The 16788-nt window shown below is 41.4% G+C and overlaps 1 protein-coding gene across 3 annotated transcripts in view; it reads right to left on the reverse strand.

Annotated features, from left to right (window-relative positions):
- prdm5 (PR domain containing 5) overlaps positions 1-16788 on the reverse strand; it is a 152950-nt gene that overhangs the window by 41015 nt on the left and 95147 nt on the right. For all 3 annotated transcript variants that reach the window (XM_042341060.1, XM_007891490.2, XM_007891489.2), the window contains one exon: positions 3888-3981. In XM_042341060.1, the coding sequence (XP_042196994.1) occupies positions 3888-3981 (94 nt within the window). The remainder of the gene's footprint in view (positions 1-3887; positions 3982-16788) is intronic.

Genomic DNA, 16788 nt, shown 5'->3' on the forward strand with positions numbered 1-16788 from the left:
ATTGGGCAACATGATATGATAACAACTTACTGGAGACCAAGTTGTGTAACTAAATAATGGAGCAAATTATACATGTCTGATTAAAAACAAGAAATTAATTAAAACACCTGCAAAAATAATAAGAGTGATATTATGCGAATTAGGGGAAAAGCAGCAAAAATGGCAATTTACAGCAACAACTTACATTTATATAGAGCCCTTCACGCAGGGTAACATCTTGGAATGCTTTGTCGTTTAATCACTTAAGTTATGTCATAGAAAACACATCGGGAGCCCATATACATCAAACTGAAATGTGAGAACTCGGCTCGGATGAAAATAAGCTACTTTGTGCTTTCTTCTCCATAAACCATTAACAATTGGATTAATTAGTCACTCTCACTGAGTTTACATTTGCTCCCTTCACCAATAGTCAACACTGTGACTGGCTAAGTCTATGCTCAATAAGAGGCTGCACACCACCTTCCGTTCCATCAAGCAACTAACAGAAATTAGCCACAGAAACCATCTATGTTTTCTGGCACAGTAACAGCAAAGGGAACTGTAGCATGATTACAATTCATTATTTTGTCTCCATGTGCATGATCACCATCAGTGGGTGAAATGGATGAGCTGGCCAGAGTACACAATGTGGGACATGGTCCATTTAATTGGCCTGGTTCCATTTGGAAGTTTGACACTCAATCCCAATTGGTAACAACAAAATTGCTATCCCAGGTAAAACAAGTACTACTTTCTAGCATAGAAGCGTGTTTAGTCAAGCAGAGTTACTGGAATGTTTGAGGTTTCAGCTACTGTCTTTTTGAACTGGTGGTCCTATATGAAAGCCACTACTCTTGAAGTCCTGTGGGTCTTCCTTTGAGGTCTTTTGATTCACACTGGCAATGTTCCATTAATTTTATCTCGTACAGAACAATTTAGAATATGAAGGACTTACTGATAATTCCCTGAAGTGGCACAATAATCCAACCTATTTGCTCACACAGGCTCACAAAGTCTAGGAGAAGGCACAATGTGAAGGTGACACAGGCAAATATATTGTAGAGCACCATCTGGCCTTCAACCAGATTCCGACTTCTCTTCCCCAAATAAGGTATAATAACTATAAGCAAACATTCATTATCAAAGAGTTAAATAAGTATCAACCATTCACTTTGCTACTTACAAGGTTCAAAATAACTGTAGTTATTTATATGTTTTCTACGGTTATGTTATCTAGGGCGTAGTAGAAAATATGATTCAAAAGGAGTGAAAATACAAGCAATAGGATCTCTCATTTACATATATCATTATGTCAAACCTCTGTTAAATTGGTCTGCAGACTTCTTGCAAAAGCACACACAGTTCTTTTCATTTCATTTAAGATGAGATCAACTGCAAACAATTAAAAATGCTGCAGTCGGTGTCTTTCTCTTCACTATGTCCACAAGACTGGTTCAGTAACTCCAAGCACACCATATGGACCCATTGTAGGAAACTGTGGTACGCTGATGGACTCCATTTTCAATCATTCTGACATGTGCATGTTGCAAATTTGGATCTTGATTTCTTGCATTGCATATTACAGGGGACTGGCATTTGGTACTGGCCTGGCCATAAATTAAACTTCAGAAATCGACACTCAGGCATTTGTACGACTACTCTCAGGCACTCCCCCACATTTACGCTAATTTCCTTATCTTAATGGTAAACGAAAGATGCAGAGTCCCATAGCTCTGATACAGCATTTCATTTCTTCTTCAATTTATTTTCTTTGAGTTTTTTTGGGCTCCCCACAACCCACTCCAAAATCTTTGGTGACTTTCTATCCCTAACAAGGCATTGTGGATATCTAGAACTCAGTCACTAATCAATTAGTAGTAACTTCATTTTGGATCTATACCAGTAACTCCATAATGGGTATAATAATAATAATCCTTGCATTTGATATGTTTCACGTTCTGAGGAAATCGCAAAGTGCTTCATAGGATTCATTTCAAGGTATAGTGAATGTGTAATTTGTAGGTGAACTCAACAACCAATTTGTGCATAGTGATGTCCCAAAAACCAGACATAAAGTGAAAAACCAAATTATCTGGGAAACAGTTGACCAGGACACTGGAAGAGATGCCTTCTCTTTTTGAGTAGTGGCATGGGATCCTGAACCTCCACCTGAAAAGGCAGGTGAGACCTCGGTTTAACGTCTCATATGAAGGAGGTCAATAACAACAGCTTTGATGATTTTCTGTCCAAGAAAAAAACTCAACACATGAAATCAGGCTAGTATCTGAGCACAACCAGTCCTGCCACTATAATAATAATCTTTGCATTTGAAATAGCGCTTTATCACGTCTTCGAGACGTCTCAAAGCTCTTCACAGAATATATTGTAAAGTAAATTGACTATTTTGTGGGCAAAATAGAGTTCAAGAGAGTGAACTAGAGTTCCAACACACGGTATTACTGCACAGTTGTGTCATTTTTCAGGCTTTCAAATGCCACTTATAACTGCTCACCCAATAACCAAACTCTGTCAGTAAGGTTTATCCTCGGTCTCCACAAAAGGCTCATGATCTGCCTTCAGTAGGAGCAAAATACTTTGTATGAGTGCAAAGGCTGTCTGATGTTTCTCACCCTCACTGGGTTCAAAACCATCATTGTATGTTTAGCAGCACAAATAGACATTGAATATCCTAACTCACTACTTTCTGCGGTATCTGATATCATTGGGCTCAGCAACACTGTAGCAAACACATAAAACAGTTTTCATCTCAGCAGCTGGTGGTGGTTGATGGTCCCGATAAGGTAATCAAATGCCTGATGGAGCTTAGGTAAATTAGATTAAATATCCTTGCATTTGGTATTGCACCTCATCATGTCAAAATGTTTCAAGGCGTTTTACAGAATTTTCTGTAAAGTAGTGACCTGTAGCCAAACGCAGCAGCCAATTTGCATATAGCAATGTTCCATAAACAGATTAGAAGTGAACGACCGGTTTCTTTTTTATAATCTGGAGAATTGTTGGGCACGGCAAAACGTTGGGCAAGTTTCCTTACTCTATACATCTCTGTTTACATAATAATAAGTAGGAATCCTGTTGTTAGTCAATTGGTGGATAGCTTTTCCATGGGTAATAATCCCTTAAAAAAAATTTGGTCACTCAATCCACAACTGTTTGTAAACATTTCTGTGCACAATTGGCTGCCCTGTTTTGTCTACAAAAATATACCGTCAATTCACTTTACGGTGTATTCTGTGAAGTACTTTGAGACATCTTGAAGACATGATAAGGTGCTATATCAAATGCAAGGACTATTATTATTTATTATTGTTGATCATGAGAAACTGCCTTCCTTTTTGAATAGCACAATGGGATCTTTAACATCCGCCTGAGCAGGCAGATGTGGTACCTTGGTTTTATCATCGCATCTGAAGGAAGGCACCACCAACAATGCAGTACTGCAATGCAATGTCAGCGTAAAGTACAGTATGTACAATGTATCAGTATAAAGTCAAAACTCCTGTCTTGGAGCTTGCATCAACAACATTCAGTGTCAGAAGCGAGAGTACCACCAATGGAGCCAGTCTGACACCCTGATTCGGATCATCGTAAGTTAAAATCCCAACATACTATGTCACTTATTTTAAATAAAATAGCAATTAGTTCAACTTTTGGTCAGCTCACAAGATGTAAAGTAATAATCCCATTCACCTCCCTCGCAAGCATACACACAGTTTCAGAACAATTCACAACATCAGGGTCTTCTTCTGTTCAATGAAAGGCGACATATGAAATGTTCACTCAATCTCTTTCTGTACCTGTATGGCCTCAGATATGAACACGCAAGCTCCCATTCTCGCACATAGACACATATGCACAGTTTCAGTATAATATCAAATTCTATCTACCTGTATGGCTTCGAATGTGAACCCGCAAGGTCCCATTACTGGCAAACTTCTGGCCGCAGTATGGACAGATCTTCTCCTTCTCCCCAGTATGTGTCTGTGAGAAAGAAGGTAGCCATTATAATCATTCAGTTCAAAAGGAAATACTTGCTCACAGCAAATCTTTTTAACACAGACCAGGGGGTATAAAGGAAAAAATGGAAATACCGGAAATCTGAAATGAAATGAAGATGTTGGATTTACAAAGTGGTCGATTTGTACCTGAAAAAGCTTAGGTTAATACTTAAGTTGTAGCCCTTTATCCCTCACGTTATGAATTTTATTAAAACCATATAGTTACATGTAGTTTTGCTTCACTTGCAACATGTAGTGTATGCATTGACACTGAAAATCTAAAAACAATAAGAAAACTGTAAGACAATGCTATATGCTGGTGTGAGGTCTGAGTGATATGTGTGAGGTACTTCTGATTACTACTTGGATTCCTTAATCAAGGAATCCCATTTAAGGAATCCTGTTGGAGAGCACTGCATTGTAGTACCCAGAATTTCACTTGGAGTTGCTATCCATTAAACTGAAATATTGTTTGTTTACTGTGTTCAAAAAGAATACAAACAACAACAACAAGATTCCATTTATTGAGCGCCTTTCACGTCGGGAGGACGTCCCAAAGCGCTGTACAGTTGGGTCAGGACCCGAGCAGGGGGGAAATGGTCAGGGTGAGGGGAGGAAAGGGAGGGAGCGAGGAGGGGGTAGAGTGTCGAGAGGGGAGCTGAAGGCTCGGTCAAAGAGAAAGGTCTTGAGACCGGCCTTGAAGGAGGAAAGGGAGGAGGCGGCGAAGGCACTGGAGGATAGAGTTCCAGAGTCTAGGGGCTGAGAGGCTGAAGGCCCGACCATCGATGGTAGGGCAGTTGGGGCGGGGGATGTGGAGCAGACCGGAGCCAGAGGAACGGAGGGTACGGGCAGGTAGGTAGGGGGATAGTAGGTCAAAGCAGACTACAATTTGTAAGATATGCTGCACTAATTAGACAGAATATATATGCCATCTACATCTGTGTTGTATGTGAGTGTATATATATATATTTAATGTGTATGTATGTATGTGTGTGTATATATATTTAATGTGTATGTATGTGTGTGTATGTATATATGTTTAATGTGTATGTATGTGTGTATAGAGTAGGTTACACTGAGGGAAGTGGTTTATTCAGCTGCTTAATAGTGCTGGGAGTTGAGTCACTTTCCTATCAGCAATATGATGATGTGGAAGCCAGTATTTACAACCTACTTCACATTGGTTGGGGTCTGTATAAAAAACGCCTGATTTCAGATTTATATACTGCTGCACAGTTCAGCCACACATACAGAACATTGATTTCAGGTTTTTTAAGAAGGGTTGCACGTTCGACTCTTTTATCACATTTATCAAATGGTTTGTTGAAACTTCTTGGGCAGTTCAATGTCTTCAACAACTTTCAACACTGCACTTGGGAGCGAGCTCAGTAGAATCACGCTCGTCGTGTTTACACCATGTGGGCTTAGGTTGTGTTGCTCCCAAAACCGATTCCTCCAGATGGTGTCAGAAGCGAGTTTCCAATGGGATTCCCACTGACTTAAATCTACTACACATTTGGCAGTGACTGTATTACAGACCAGTATTAAGGAGTATTATAGTAAAATGATGTAGCAAAAGTGGAAGAGCAAGCAGCAATGTTATATCAAACTATATTACCTACAGTGAGGTGTAATTATACAAACATATTATCATAAGGATACAACAGTTGCTATTGCAAACCCATTTACCAGAAACTACAGATAATTCTTGTTCCAAAGAGTAACTACAATTTCAACTAAACCAATGTATTCACGTAGGATGGGACTGAAAGGAACTCCATTTATCTCAAAAGCTTGCTGTTGTCATCTCCATGGAAATGGGAATGTTGTTCATTTTTAATGGCAAATAACATCTGAAACATTATTTCTTGAAAACCAAAATTCAAACCCTGCAGCTACAGAGATTGAGATAATTCCAATGTGACTTGAGCACCTCAGAACAACATATAAATCATCTGTAAAAAAATTATTTTGCACGCATTTAGGCTACTAGATTTATGATTCGCCCAAAAGTTAGTCTTAGGAATCAATCTTAATTTGCAGATTTCAATATAATGACCTATTGGGGCTTCTTTCCTGAAATGAATGTTACAAAAAAAAGGTTGTTTGATGAATGGAATGCATACTGATACTGGGAAAATGGCTTTTAAGGAGGAAATCTTTCTGAACTCTACATTTTTATGATGTATTAAGTATATCTAATGCTGCTTCCTTATCTTTACTTAACTTACCAAAATGCCATATTGACCAAAAACGGGTTTCTCTGACCTATTGGACTAAATTCTTTGGAGAACTCACATTTCCACAATGTATTTGCCAAATGCATGCCTATTTAAGCAGGGAGACATTTCCATTAGGGGAAGACTTGTGAATTGCAATACTAGCATCACATAAAATTTATGGTCTGGAAAAGATTAGCAACGTACTTAACCAGAGATTATTTTATTAAGAGTAGCACTTGACAGCTTTATTCAAAAATGAAAAGTAAGAAAGAAGATTGAGTCGACCAGGGGCAGAGGGAATGCATTGCCAGCCAGTGAGGTAACACATTCCTTGCTGGAAGTTCCAACTTGTTAGTTTATATCCTGCACTCTGATATGTTCAGGCAACAAGAACGCTGGAAAAGAAATGACTTTTGCTTCAAGCGCGTGTGTGCAGTTGCTGTTTGCTGTTCAGTAGCATGATCAGCAGTAATGGGGAATATGGGGAGGACAGATCCTGTGCATTGACATTGGGCCTAAATGGTATTTCAAATGGATTTTATTGGAAGCTTGGAATTAATCCTGTCCGGCTGAAAATTGCTGTTCGGTTCATTTCACACAACAGGTAAATTCTGCTCCAACTTTGCCCTGCTGTAATGCAAAAATAATAATTTCTTCCTCTTCAAATGTTGAACCAATTCCCTTTAAATGTTATGGCCTCACCCTCAACAGCTACATGAGGAAAAACATTTTATGTTCTACAAAGCCTCTGCATGAGTTAGTTTCTTTTAACCTCCCTGTAACTGTTCCTATTACGAGCTGAGTTTATACCTCCTTCTTACAATTTAACAAGCAGTGGGAATAATCTTTCACTGTTTATCTTCTTGAAACATTTAAAAAATGTAACGATCCCTATTAGATTCCCTCTTAAATTTCACTATCCGGTGAAAACAGACCAAATTGAGAGATGGCGAGGATAGTTGAGAGCATTGCCACACATCTTTCCCATTAAAATGGTATTCACTGCAGAATTACAGATAGTTCTCATCTTATCAATGCTGCCAGTCATTAATAATAAATAATTTTCCTTGCATTTGATATAGTGTCTTTCACATCGAGAGGATGTCTCAAAGCAGTGTAAAGTGTGACTGTATTTTGTAGGCAAACTGCTTTCAACACTTATAATGATCCTTACCTTTGATTTTGCACCAAGAATGTCTCAAAGCACTTTACATAGTTTTCGGTAAATTATTTGTAACAAACATAACAGCCAGTTAGCACACAGATTCGTCTCACAAATGGCTATGAAGTGATTGACTAATTTTCATCTGAGGAAATGTTGGCAAGGACATGATAACCCGTCAACCCGGAATTTGGTCATTTCCGACATCGCTTCCTCTGTACTGCACATGTACAAAATGGGAAGTGATGTCAGTGATGACCTAATGATGTGAGGGTCGGCCAATTTAGGAGGGCAACATTTGCCGTGCAGAAAGCAAGTGGGCTGGCTGCGTGCATGTATAGTAAATGACGCCTGGAGCCACACTGAAATCCTGTTTTAAACCATTATAATAGGGCTGCCCTGAAGCATTATGTCTGGTTAGAAACAGTATTGATAAAAGGCACTATTTTACAGTACTGCCTCTAACCCCATTGAGCTGGATTAGATCCTCACACAGCCCAAAATGCATATTGCTTTCTTGAGAGTCCCAGAAAACATGTATGTAGGTATTCTTTGTAAGGTTATAAGCAAAGAGCAATAATGAACCTCCTGGTCATGTAGTAGGTGGTAATTGAAGGCAAGTTGCTTTATTGAAACAACTGCCTGTTCTAAATTACAACCTATTATACCTTTGTAGATCTATTATGATTTATAGTGCAGTGGGCTCAACACACCCTGAGACTCAACATTACCAAACATGCTCCAGGCTCTGCGCAAAACAGTGGTCACCATTTTATTTCCTTCTTGTAAGTAAGAAAATAAACAACACGAGCCATATGACACAGACCAACTGTGACCATAAGCAAAGTAAATAATGTGAGCAGACAATGCAGTTGGTTTTGCAGTTCTGCACCCACCCTTTGGAACTGAATCCCACAGTCCTTTTGCCTTGCTCCCTCCGTTGCCTCCTTCAAGGCATTTTTCAAAGCCCTCTTCTTCGACCGTTTCTTCGGCCACCCTCCTACCCCTTCTGATCCCAACCACCAGCTCGGGTCCAAATCCCTGACTGTCCAGCGCCATGGGACATCCTCCTGACGTGAAAGACGCTTTACAAATGTAATTTGTTGTTTGTTGTTATGCATTAGTTATTACTCCTCGGTGTTCCTCCTTTCACATGTCCCACATCTGTACAAAGCCTTTCATTGCTTTCCCATCCACTGGAGGCGATAATATAAAAAGATTTTATCAAAATAAGCGTTAACCAGACGGAGTTGCAGAATTCCAGAAATTATTTTCAGCGAGAACAATGGACAAAATGGATTAAATTCTAACTCTCATTTTCTTTATGCTATAAAATGTTCAAACTCTTGCGCGTAAAACTGCTGTTGAAATATTTTGTTGCCGGATGCTAATATTGAAATTGTTTAATGTTATACAAATTTAAAATTGAGATCCAGAAACTGTTCTTATGAAACAATGAAACAGAACTGCAAAATCGCACAAAGAATAGGAATACAAGGCAAACCCAATATAACACCCACTCCTTTCATGGGGGTGTTATGATGTGGCTTCACCAATGTCCTCAGGACCTGCTTTAAGCAGAAGCATGTGGTTTGTGGCAGTGACTAACCAACTTACCATGCTGATTTCCAGATCAGCTCACTGCTGACGTCTTTTACTGCATGTTATGCTTATGGGCACTGTGTGCTGAAAGCGCCACTAATTTCACTTCACAAAGGAAATTACATTAACAGTGCTTCCTGTGCATAGCACAGCATGCTGGAAGTGTCATCAATATTAGCCTGACAGCTCTGAAGTCAGCCTTTTTAACATGCTTTTAACTCAACGGCAAAGATATTGGATCCACGTGACCAAGATACAACAGAATACTCCTGTAGCAATCTATCAGTGAAAAGGTAACAAGAGCACTGTACATGTCAAGCTACGGCTGCCCTACCCAGCAGGAGTTTGTCTTCCTGGGTAATAAATCCATTCGGCATTTCACATTGATACTGTGAGGGAGCCACCTAAAAGGGAACCTTACTAAAATGTATGAGACGTTACTTTATAATAATGAATAAAAATTTTGCATTTGAAAAGACCTTATCACATCGTCGAGACATTTCAAAGTGTTTCACAGGGTATACTGTAAAGTGATGCAGCTGTGTGTATTTTGTGGGCGATTCACAAAATGACACAATTAGTTTATCAATGTCATTAGAGAAAATAGCTCCAGTGGACAACAAAAACAACAACTTGCGTTTATATAGTGCCCCTCACATAGGGTAGTGTCTCAGAATGCTTGACAGTGGTGGAACACGGTACCAAGCCAGCGGGAGGGGGAGGTGACCGCACCCATGGTCGAATAGGAAGGTCTTCAGCGCGACCTGAAGATGGCGAAGGAAGGGACAAGGCAGAGGGATAGAGGAAGAGTGTTCCAGAGTTACGGGATATAATGGTTGAAAGTACGGCCACCAATGGTGGATCGGAGGGCACAAGGGACAAGACAGCTCATGTACTCTCACGCACCAGGCTCCGTGACCCCATCACTCCCACCCTTGCCCGACTCCACTGGCTCCCCATCCCCCAGAGGATCGAGTTTAAGATCTTCGTCCTCACCTTTAAGGCCATCCACGGCCTTGCCCCCTCCTACCTCTCTGACCTGCTGACTTCCTACCAACCTGCATGCTCCCTCCGTTCATCGGGCTCCAGCCTGCTCCAGGTCTCCCGGCCGACCTGCCCTACCATCGGTGGCCGGACTTTCAGCTTCTCTGCCCCCATACTCTGGAACTCCATCCCATTATCCCTTCACCTCGCTTCCTCCCTTGCCTCCTTCTAGACTGGTCTCAAGACCCTTCTCTTCGATCGTTCCCTTTGGTCTCCCTCCCACCTCTCTGCCTTCCCTCACCCCTACACCACCCCTCCCCCATGCTTGGGCCCTGACACCTGACTGTTCAGCACTTTGGGACTTCCTCCCGACGTGAAAGGCGCTCCATAAATGTAATTTTGTTGTTGTTGTTTTGTTGACAACACAGGCAAGATAGGATGAATGGCTTCCTTCCCTATTGACATTTTAATATTTTATTTTGTTTAGTCACTGGGTGTCTTGACACATGCAGAAACCCATCACCATACTTAAGAGTATCCAAACCAAGCTGAGATTTCCGTCATCCCACCTACACATGGAAATCCCAAAGACAGATTGTTGGAATGGAATCCACATTCTCTCCCTGGAGGAACACATACTGCTTATCTAATTCCGGAAAGTATTGGGTGCAGGTTGGCAAGAGCCAAAGACTGGGGACACCAGAATGTACGTTGGAGTAACTGCTGGAGCCTAACCAGCTAAAACCGCATAGCTGCCATTGATATTGCTGTCTGGCAAGGTGTCCCGCTGCTTGTCCACCTAGGACCACCCTACCTTTAGGGTTTTGGCTTGCAGGGTTAACAGGAGCTGAGTAGGATGACTCTCTGCCCCCATTGACTAGTCTGCCCTTCCAGATCCTGTCAATGAGCCAGCCTGGCTGTGCTGTAATCAGCAATGCCCTGGAAAACTGCAGACCCACCTGGCTGCAGAGATTGCCCAGAGGCTTGGCTCAATTCCGACAGTCCATTGTCAGGCATGCCACCTTGGAGCCAGAACAGGTCCTCGTCAGTTCATCACCCAGCTTGGAGTCAGGCTCTGCCACTGTTGAGCACTCTGAGATGCTACCCTGCGTGGAGAACTCTATATAAGTGCACGTTGTTGTTGTTTGAGCACTTAAACATGGTAGATACAAGTAACACCCTACAAGCTTTCTAGTGGGCAACTCATCTCAGTACGGAATGTGTGAGAGCATTGCCACCCTCTTCTGAAATTTTCATAATTGAAGCTTGCATCACCAATGAAATGGGGTGCTAAACCAGGTAGTGACTCAATACAGAACTTGTTATATTGAATAGTGTTTTCTCCAGAAGAACTTACAACCTCAATTACTCTTTTCTCTAATGGTTAGTGAAATGGCTGAGGTTCAAACAAAATCACAACAACAACTTACAATGTTTTATAGTGCCCTTCATGTAGGATAATGCTTCAATGTACTTCAAAAATATTAAAATATAAAGTCAGGATAACGGAGAGAAAAAATCCACTTTTCCTTCAAATAACAGCAGAGGGAAGGAGGATTAAATATCCTTGCATTTGACTTCACGTCTTATCAGGCTGTCAAATGTCTCAAGGCACTTCACAGGATTTACTGCAAAGTTTAGTGTCTTTTGCATGCAAACGCAACAGCCAATTTGTGCAGAGCAATGTCCCACAAAGTATGGATACTTTTGCATAGCGCCATAGAGTCTTCATTGTCCAGCTGAACAGGCAGACAGGATCTTGGTGTAATACCTCATCTGAAGCACGGCTTCTGGAGCATTATAGCGCTTTCCCAGTACTGCTCTGTAGTGACAGCCTAGACTATGAGCTCCCCAAATCCCTTCAATTTCTTTTATAAGAAGGCAGTCTGGGTGACTTACAGGAGATATGCAATAAACCTTTATCTTGTTTCAACAGGATATACTAGTGCACTCAAATCTACAACAATACCACATGTCTGTTTTTACTCTGCTTATGGCATGCATTATCATTGCCCCAGAGTAGGTCTTTCTCTTTATTCTCACTCCAGTAGATACCCAAGTGATATTTACCAACAATTGACTTTTAGTGATTTGTGTCAACTCCTTAAAGCAATTCAAAGTGCTTCCTAAAGGCATCCATTACGAATTACACAAGCATTCAGCCCTAATCTATGTGCTTACACAAACTTCAAAATCTGTTTGCTTGGTAATGTAGTAAAGATAAGGGAAAGTACTGATATTCTCCTGCAATTCAAGTCAAGGACAAGCTACCAGCCATTGCTCAACAACAACGAGATTACATTTGTGTAGTGTGTTTCATGTCAGGAGGACTCCCAAGGCGCTGGAGAGTGTACAGCATTTCAGACCCGAGCTGGGGTCAGGGAGGGATAAGGGAGGGGAGGCGAAGGGGGGTGGCCGATGGCATGGTCGAAGAGGAGGGTTTCGAGGAGGGACTTGAAGGAGGCTAAAGAGGGGGCGAGGCGAAGTGATTGGGGGATGGAATTCCAGAGGTTGGGGGCAGAGTGGCTGAAGGCTCTCCTGCCAATGGTGGGGCGGGTAGGTCGGGGGACGTGTCGTAGCCCTCATCCGGAAACCAAGTAAAGCATTATTTTGCTCCCATGTGCCACACTTAACATACATGTGAAACAGAAAGCTTTGAGCAAGGTGGAGCCCTTCATTGGACGTTGTGAAGCTGGGTTTGCCAGTCAGGACCTTGGGCGGCACTTTTTTGCTGCTTTGAATAGCGACAACAAAAGTAAAATTATTGGTTGAGTAAACCCCTTGCCACTGCATTCAGCTCCCACACTCTTAGCTCAGGCTCCCATCCAGCATGGTTAAGCACTTTGTGACATCCCCCTCACCCCCCGATGTGAAGTGAAAGGCGCTATATAAATATGAATTGTGTTGTAACACATTGCCACTGCCAATCTGATTGCCCTAAAACCAACAGATGTACAAATTTTACAGCAATTTACCACTTTCTGATCAGAAATCAAAAGATCCTTGAGCTGGAAGATGAATCAGTGACCCAGCTTCAGAGATCAGGATGGAGACCAAGTCAATGGGGACGTCTAGCACCGCTAGGTAATTCACATTCAATATTTGAGGAAGGAATCTCTTAATTTACACCACATTTTCTACTGCAATGAAAGCTGAGGCTTTACACAGCTGTCCTAAGACTGGGAATTACTTTTTGTGGTTTTAAGTGTATTTCTCCTCAAAGCACAGCATTCAGATCTAGGTTACGTTGTGTAAGAATAATTCTTACATTTGCTATAGCGGACATCCCAAAACGCTTCACAGGATATACTGTAAAATGCACTGACTGTGTGTTTTGTGGGCAAACAATTGTGGACTTAAGTGTGCTAACATATTATGTATGCTAACTGTATTTCATTGTGTCCTTATTTTACTTCTATGCTGGTGAAATACAAAGAAAAACAGATAATTTAGCGCATGATATTGTCTCACATAACCTGTAGACAAATGCTCTCTTCCTGTCCATTTACTCTTTACCTCTGATATATATGTTGATTCCTAATACAAAATAAGAATTGCTTCCAAAGATATTCATCCAGTAGGATGGATGAAGAATTCTGCTCTGGTCTGACTGTTTACGTAATCACAAATGCTGCGAGCGATTTTATCATAAAATAAAGATGAGAGAAGGTACTGATAGCCAGATTTTTCAATTGTTACATTTTTGTCAAGGTAAATCCATTAGCCATTCCTCATTCAAAATAAATAACCATATAATACAATGGAGTTTATTTTGCACACTCTTAAATATAATTGCTGTATATAAAAAAGCAGTGTGTGAAGGGATATTTCCCCCTCAGCTCCTGCAATCCTAAACCTGCAAGCCAAAGAAAGCCCCAATGGGTAGAGTGGTCCTAGCTGGACAGGCAGAGGGAATCTTGACAGAGAGTGCTTTCCATGGCAAGCTACTTGGTTTTAGCCTGTCGAACTGTACCAGTACCTCTACGCACACTCTAGGGTCCGCATGTCTTGGTTCTTGAACCTGTGTCTCATACTCTCCTCAATTAGATAAGTAGGATGTTTCCCTCTGATGAAAGTGTGTGTGTTCTTTTCCAGATGTGAGAATTTCCATGTGTAAGTGACATGCATGGAAAGTCTGGCTTGGATACTGCTTGGACACATGGTGATAGATTTCCACACACATTTTTACTATTGAATGTACTGTTGAGTGGTATTGAATATCATGATAGCATTGAGTATGATGGACACTCAGATTATAAGAATATGTGGCTGTTTCAATTGTTTCAATAAGATTCTTATTGATGATTGCTGTTACTTTACTCTGAGTGAATAAATGGCAAGGGTTTTAATAATACCGATCTGCATGAAATCTATGCTGACTGCCATCACAGCAACAACAACAACAACAACAAGATTCCATTTATAAAGCGCCTTTCACGTCAGGAGGACGTCCCAAGGCGCTGCACAGTTGGGTCATGACCCGAGCAGGGGGAAATGGTCAGGGTGAGGGGAGGGAAGGGAGGGAGCGAGGAGGGGGGAAATGGTCAGGGTGAGGGGAGGGAAGGGAGCGAGCGAGGAGGGGGAAGAGAGTCGAGAGGGGAGCTGAAGGCACGGTCAAAGAGAAAGGTTTTGAGACCGGCCTTGAAGGAGGAAAGGGAGGAGGCGGCGAAGGCACTGGGGGATGGAGTTCCAGAGCCTCGGGGCTGAGAGGCTGAAGGCCCGACCACCGATGGTAGGGCGGTTGGGGCGGGGGACGTGGAGCAGACCGGAGCCAGAGGAACGGAGGGTACGGGCAGGTAGGTAGGGGGATAGTAGGTTGGAGAGGTAGGAGGGAGCGAGGCCGTGAATGGCCTTGTAGGTGAGGATGAGGATCTTGAAATCAATCCTCTGGGGGATGGGGAGCCAGTGGAGGCGAGCGAGGGTGGGAGTGATGTGGTCCCGAAGCCTGGTGCGGGACAGTACACGAGCTGCAGAGTTCTGAATGACCTGCAGCTTGTGGAGGGAGGTGGCGGGAAGGCCGGCGAGGAGAGAGTTCCCGTAGTCCAGCCTTGAGGTGACAAAGGCGTGAACCAGGGTTTCAGCAGCGTGAAGGGTGAGGTAATGCCGTAGTCTGGCGATGTTCCGGAGATGTCACGGTAAATACCTTAACAAAATCCCTTTGATAGAATTTATAAACATTACAAGCGGTACATTAGTTTGTGGAATCATCTGCCATTTAAATTGCAATAAAATCGTAAAGCTACTTATTAAGGAAGTGGCATCTTTATTCCAGCCTCGCTGTGTAAAAACCTAACAATTAGGCTTTGAGAGACAGAACTGTATTTGAAGGTTTGCAAAAAAGTTTTCACAAACACATGGGTGAGTCATTAAAGAACGACACTTCTATCCATGGTAAGTTCTGTAGGATGTCTTTCATGGGGCACAGTGGGAGAAAATAACACTTTTTCCTTCTAAAATGCATATTCAAAAGGATACCATCATCTCAATTATCTAAGATACAATGAAGTTTTCAATCATACCATTAAATCATTAATGTTTATAACAGTACAATTCCATTGAGGTCTATCTAAGTATTCTCAGTACCTCTGTGGAGACACACTGTAGATGTCTTTATCAATCACTGCAAATCCGACCGAACGTGCAATTAAATTTGTGTACTAACCAGTGGGTGATTGGGGGGGTGGGGTGGGGGTTGAAAGGGAGAAACAGAAGCTACAAGTAAACAGAAAGACATCTATATGACCAGAGGTTATCAGGAAGAGTCAAATCAAACTTAACCTTGTACAGTTAAAAGAATAGACCATTTTAACATTCTTAAATAGCAACAATTATGCAGCTCCAAGATTCTACTTTTGGCACCCACACCACATGAAAATTATGTCGTGCTGGTACAAAATGACATCTCAAGTTTAATTAATTTTGAATAATCTGGACAGCAAATTAAACTTGTGTTTAATTATGCAGAAGACATTCCAGTACATCGAGTGAGGATGTGAAATGCTGAGCACATTAACTTTCTTACAAATTTGGCAATCCATTTGTAAGCACGCAGAATATATCCTGATATTACAGTTATTGCTGTATTTAATCTTATTTTTCCTATGACAATTCATGACCTTCACCAAGGCAATTAATCCTCCACATATATGACATTTGGATAGGATAGTCTCAAAACTATATTCATAGTTTTAGCCTAATTTTATACCAAAGTTTACTTATTTTATGAAATTAGAGAGCTGAAGGTTTACTTCCTGCTAGATGCTTCCTCTCTGGAGAGCGCTGACTGATAATTATAGAACTCATCAGCTTTATTTTCTAAATGGAACCAATAGTATCTGCCAATGTAGGCATTTGCTTCTTTCAGCCACAAAACACTAGATAAATGCATTAGAAAGCCCATATATCCATATGTGGCTTTCGCCTCGATTCATGGATGGGACAAAACCTTAGGCAAATTTCTTTACCCTACACACACTCCTCTGTTTACCAAGCAGTAAGTAGGAACCTGGTTGTTAGTTGATTGGTGGATCACTTTCCAGGGGTAATAAACCCATCAAAAAAAATTATAATTTAGTTACTTAATTCACGACTGTTTGTGAAACACTGCTGTACCCAACTGGCTGCCGCATTTCACCCACAAAATACACAGTATTACACTTCACAGTATATTCTGTGAACCACTTTGAGACATCTCAATTATGTGATAAGGCACTATATCAAATGTAAGAATTATTATATGGGAACAGGATATTTTGATCTGCGCTACCTATTAGATGGTTGAGAAAACACCAGCCAAAGTAAAGGCTCATTCTTTGGGTAC

Source organism: Callorhinchus milii, unplaced genomic scaffold (genome assembly GCF_018977255.1).
Source record: "Callorhinchus milii isolate IMCB2004 unplaced genomic scaffold, IMCB_Cmil_1.0 Scaffold1, whole genome shotgun sequence".
NCBI classification, from domain to species: domain Eukaryota; kingdom Metazoa; phylum Chordata; class Chondrichthyes; order Chimaeriformes; family Callorhinchidae; genus Callorhinchus; species Callorhinchus milii.